Source organism: Chenopodium album, chromosome 27 (assembly GCF_948465745.1).
Source record: "Chenopodium album chromosome 27, dcCheAlbu1.1, whole genome shotgun sequence".
In the NCBI taxonomy this organism is placed as follows: Eukaryota; Viridiplantae; Streptophyta; class Magnoliopsida; order Caryophyllales; family Amaranthaceae; genus Chenopodium; species Chenopodium album.
In genome coordinates this window covers 8872922-8878763 of record NC_137860.1, presented here as the reverse complement: position 1 = coordinate 8878763, position 5842 = coordinate 8872922, and the positions used below count along the sequence as shown (strand labels likewise).

The following is a 5842-nucleotide window of genomic DNA, read 5'->3' as shown; positions in this document are numbered from 1 at the left end:
AAAATGTGGATGGAAATAATGTACTACAATCATACGTTGTACATTCACATCAGATTGTTAATAAGCACTTCATATCCATTTTTGCACGCAAAAAATGGAGCCAAGAACGTCAGGACGGCCCTTAAAAATGACAATGACTAAACAAATCTGGGTCATGTATTGAACAAACCAGTTAGACAATGAAAGATTACTAGCTTACTTGGTTTTAAGAAGAAAAAAAAAAAGTTAGAAAATTAAAGAAACTAATCTGGTGATTTAGTGACTTAGCTACAGGCAAATCACCGTCACCAAATAGGGATCACATGCATGCTGAAGCCTCAGGTGCTGTGTTATACATATTCTGAGTAGACCACTGGTACAAACATGCCTGCAACATTGATCACAGGTACAAACATGCCTGCAACATTGATCACAGATAAACACCCACAACATTGCTCACAGATACGAAGTATTTTAATGTTGTCGATTCGTCTTCTGTTAACAATCTGTAATTTTGTTTACACATATTGATCAAAGCCAGCGCAAAAGAATTAATAAATAAATGAAAGGGGCATTGGGTGGTTTTGTTTACACAGATCATTTCAATCTTTTGTATACTCTTAATAACCACATCAACCCAACTTCATCAAGAGACCAGCAAATTGACCTTTTGTGACATCTCTTATAGGGCACATTGTCTCACAATGCTACTAAACAGTGCCAGTTCCACTATTTAGGTAACCTGTTACACACAATACACACCATTTTCAAACAGTAAGAGTCACCCAGACGCATAAACCAAAGGTAGAATTAGAACTACTAGAAATGAGAATATGGAGTCTGGGACAATATATTGCTGTGACAAAAGAAGAGTGAGTGTCCAGCAAAAATTCATTCAAGACATACCTAGAATGGGAACCTTATATCAGCAAAAATTAAAACTGAATCATCTTTGTCACTCAGATCTGACCACCACTGTCAGACATGACAACATGAGTACATCTGCATAGATCCTAGGCTCTCCTAGTAAACACAGACACTTTAGCAGAAGAAACAGCCAGCCTATTTATTAACCAAAAAAATAAAAATCATGTCGCTAACCAACAAAATAGTATGGACAAACCAAGCAATAAACCTAGTCAACACACCAGATATGCAAGAATTATTTCTAATAAATTATGGTCAAACAAGCCTTTTGTTTTACCTTAGATACAAACTTTCCACATTCCAGAAGAATTACGTATGTTGATGATGATGATCAGAGAGAGACAGAGTGAGATAGAAAAAGAAATGGAGCCCACGTGAGGGGGGAGAGAATGAGAGAGCAAAAACTATTTCAAACACTCATACAAGGTAAAGTGTTGTAGCTGTTAAAGGAGGGAGTGTTATCAGAAGAAAGTAGTCAATTACAGGATTGAGAAAGGAGGGGGGGGGGGGGGGGGGGGGGGGGAGATGAAGACATGTAGCGTAGGAGTGCAGCTTAAGGGGAGATAAGAGGGCAAGAGAGCATCAAGATGAAATAACCTCTTTGTTATTGACTGCCAAGATTTTCCTTGAATTCTCTTAAGCCCCAACCTTACAATCTCAATAAAATTACTACCCACTTCACCCGAACCATGATTTCCTGGCACAATGAATTGCTGCACTTTGCTTTTGGATATGGGTCACTTGCACTCAACCCAACACTCACCAATGAGGAGCTACAACTTGCACTAATACAGACCCTTCATTCAGTCAGTTCTTGAAGCAGAACACTACCCTAAACTGTCAAGTCCAAAAGAAAGCTGCTGATTACAATTCACCTTGAGGACAAGGTGGAAGTTTGGGTGGCAGGTATTGTTGTGAACTAACGGAGTGGAAGGGTAGTCTAGGAATGCTACACTAAGTTGGTTAGTACTTAGTAGTACCCTGAGCCCAGAGGAATTGTAAGCAAGTTAGTTTCTCTATATATAGAGGAGAGATCTAACTGTTTAGTGGGAGAAAAAGCCACTTGAAAGCTCGTACTTGGGAGAGAATCCACCTCTCTAAAGTAGAACTATCTTTCACATTTACTGTACTATGCATCCTAGTAAAACCATCTTCTTTTTTTTAAATCTTCTTCCTTAGTTTACTGCCGTTTATGGTGATATAAGCAAGAAATTACTGATTTTAACAGTGATACTACGTATACTGATTGATAAGGTTGAAAAATTACAAAAACTAAGATATAGGTTAACATAATCATCATCATTCATCACAGTTACGCTCTCCCTCGGCTTTATTTATAGAGGATTCCTGCCTAACAAACTCTAGATTGTTCTACAAGCTCCTCATATTGTGAACCCAAATAACCCTTATCTTTATAGTATTTTGTCATAACACTCTTCTGGTGCCCAATATGCTCACTTCATGCAAAATTACAAACTGAATCAAAAGTTGGACTATAGTGATACTTGCAAAGAATGCTAGCAATACCCAATTTCCATAAAGAACCTTGTTCACCATCCTTCAATTAAGCACAAATAACACCCAAAATCGTTCCATAACTTCAAGAGGCAATTCAACCACTTAAGAAACCCACCCTTAATATGGTTTGAAATCAATAAAACTTTAGTTGGCAATTTAGCCTATGCTTTAAGATTTGAAGTATGCATCAAGTATGACTGCAATAAGTTCTCATTTAACTTAAATGAACCTCATCAACTCACCAACACCATGTCACCCAAAAGGGCCAAAACAGAATAAAGTATTTTTATAATGTAATTTTAGTATTTTCCACGTATTCATTAGGGTCACTTATCAGCATATCATCGAAAAAGGGCCAAAACAGAAGTACAATGTAATTTTAAGTACTTTCTATTTATTCATTACGGTCCCTAATCACTCTACCAGAAAGAACATACACATCAGTATGTTGTGCTCGATGAGAACCCGACCTTATTAAATCAACATGCACATCAGGCGTCTAAACAATCAAAAGTTCTAATTACTTCTCACTACAAATACCAGCAAGAATTTAAAAAATGGTGACCTTTCCTGTAGCTGCTACCAGCCGGATGCCTTGCCTAAAGTATAACCCCAAACAATTCTCTTTTGGTCAGAATAGAGGGGCTCAGGGATGAGAAGGATGGATTTTATTACTAGATGAACTCTCCTAGTCTCCATAGCTTGCCACACAATCACTTCAATTCATTTCAATTTCGAAAGTTTTCCATGAATCACTATGTTTCATAAGTAATTAAATATGCCTCAGCCAAAAAGAAAAATAATGAATTGTGAATAGACAATCAACTTTCAAACTGAAGGTACGAGCCAAGAACAGCAGCATGAATTTAGCATATAAAGTTTGATAGTAAAGCAGTCTGAATGAGATTACCAGGAAAGCGTTAGTCAGTGAGTTGCAATCAGGTTTATAGCTAATATCATAAACTAGCCAAATGACATAAAAACTATCAGATCATCATTTGGTGAGAAAAAAAGCTAACAAATCTGAGTTATAACATATTACAGAAAAGGCTATGATTTTATATGGCAGTGTCATAAAAAGGAAGCCAAGAAAGACCTTTTTTGCAGTCGCGGATTACATGAAGATCAAGCTATTGCCTGTTCAGAGTCAAGACTTTTGGACCCAGATTCATCTGCTGTATTGCCTTCTGGTACAATTTCTCCACTGGCTTGTGTTTCATCATTTGACACTGTATCAGTAATTCCAGAAAGCACTGCAGACTCATTGCTGTCTTCTTTGTTTCCAAATAACTTAGAAGGAAGTAAAGAAGCAACTGCAGCTTTCGCACTGGCCTTGGCCCTTTCTGCTTCTTCAATTTCCCTTCTCTTAGCTTCTTCCTTCTCCTTTTCCTTTTGCTCAATCAACCTGTCCAGTTCCTCCTCCTCTCGCGCTTCCCTTTTCAATCCATCTTTGACAATTTCCCGCATGTCTTTATTAAGGTCAATACTCCCATCATCCAAAATATCACTGACAATCTTGAGCACATCATCAACTCTTCCAACATCACACAAAGCCTTGAACATAAACTCATAACTAGCATAATTGAACTTGAGCTTTTGAACCATCAAGTCGAAAAACGACTTAGCTTCATCAATCTTTCCTACTTGAACCAACCCTTCAACCAGCTTGTTGTAAGTAGACAAATTAGGTCTTAAATTCTCATCAACCATTTTCGTAAAATACCGAGCTGCATCATCATGCCGATTCTCCTTCAAGCACGTACCCATCAACAAGCCATAAGTCACCTCATCCGGACTAACTCCCTTGTCACTCATCCTTCCACACAATTCTTCCGCTTCAGGAAGCAAATCATGGTTACACAACAGCTCAATCAAATTATTAAACGATATAATATCAGGATTACAATTCTTCTCACCCATACTCATAAAAACATCAACCGCTTCCTTATACCTCCCTTCCAAGAAATACCCCTCTACCATCACATTATAACTTCCTAGATTCACAGTCAACAACCATGGCGGATTATGCATGTTCTTCATCCTCTCAAACAACTTCAACGCCTCCTCAAACTTGCCATTCTTACAAAACGCATCAAGAACCAAATTATACGCCGTATCATCCATCTTAACCTTCGAATTCTCCCCCATTATCTCCTCAAACGTCTCCATCGCCTTATCCTCCATTCCCTTCAAAAAATACCCTTTCATCAACGGCCCGAACACAATCCCCTTGGTCACCTCCCCACCTAATTTCTCCCCCAACTCTTCATAAAGCTCAAAAACCTTATCCCCATCCTTATCCTTAGCAAACCCATTCATCAAATACCCATAAACAACCTCATCCGCCTCGAACCCTTTCGACAGCATCTCATCCTTAACCTCAACCCCCTTATCAACCCTCCCATTATCCACCAACCCCTTAACCAAAACCCTGTAGGTAGCCTTCGACGGCTCGAAAGGGGCATCCTCAATCAACCTCTTATAATGCTCTAAAGCAGTATCAACTTTCCGACACTCACAATACAAAGTAATCAACAAATTATAAGTAATCAAATTGGAAGCAATTCCAGCCTGAGTAATAAACCTATGAAGCGACAAGAAATCAGAGTACCTGGATTGACGCAAAAGCGCAGACAAAACGGCATTGCAAGTGAAAATAGTAGGCCTACAATTGGAGTAAACAGAATGACGAGTGTACAAAGCAGCTTCATCAAGGTCATTCTCGCGAATAAGCTTGAGAATCTTGTTGTGCAAATTGAGGCGATTACCAGTGAGAAGGAAGACATGATCAGGGATTTTGGGGGAATTAGGGTTAGGGTTTGAAACAGGGGATTTCCGTTGTTGGTTGTTGTTGTGGCGAGTAGGAGATATGGGGGGTTGCATACGGAGCTGGCGCTTGCGTTTGCGGCGCTCGGCGGCGATGTCGTCGGGTGTTGCGAAGGAGAGGAGGCGGAAGGAGAGGGAGATTGGGGGTTGGCGCCGGAGTATGCGGTGGTGGTGGTGGAATGGGAGGGTTTTGAGGTGGTGGAGAAATGAGGAGGGTTTGGAGAATGCCATTTTTGTGGTAAGAGTGTGGGAAGAAGGGAAATAGAGAGGGTTTTTCAAGGGTTTAAGAACAAACAACTTTACTTTAAAGGAATGTTATGGTAGTGGAGAAGTGGAGTTGTGGTTAGTGGTGCTATAACTTGTTTGGAAAATTGGAAGATGGGATTTGAATGGAAGGGCATCAAATACTAGGATTTCTCAAACGCTACTAAGTTGCGTCCTCTTGGACTTTACCTATTGTCACTTTTAATTGTATTCGTTTGGTATTATTTGTAATGCCGTTGGTATACCAACAACAACAGCAAAGACGAGCCTAGTGTTTAGGGTAATTTTACCCCGCCACGTGGTCCAGTCAGAGGGTGACACGTGTCAC

At 39.6% G+C, this 5842-nt stretch overlaps 1 protein-coding gene across 2 annotated transcripts; it reads right to left on the bottom strand.

The window, feature by feature from the left end:
• Positions 1-442: 442 nt before the first annotated feature.
• On the bottom strand, positions 443-5496 carry LOC145620285 (pentatricopeptide repeat-containing protein At3g49240, mitochondrial-like). Of its 2 annotated transcripts, none has more exons than XM_081674930.1 (2): positions 3521-5496; positions 443-485 (listed from the first exon to the last, which is right to left on the bottom strand). In XM_081674930.1, exon 1 carries the CDS (start codon positions 5479-5481, stop codon positions 3550-3552), a length of 1932 nt encoding a protein of 643 aa, XP_081531056.1. In that variant the 5' UTR covers positions 5482-5496; the 3' UTR covers positions 443-485; positions 3521-3549. The 2 variants fall into 2 exon arrangements, with proteins under 2 accessions (XP_081531056.1, XP_081531055.1); XM_081674929.1 differs by lacking the exon at positions 443-485 and adding an exon at positions 510-721.
• Between the last annotated feature and the right edge of the window lie 346 nt (positions 5497-5842).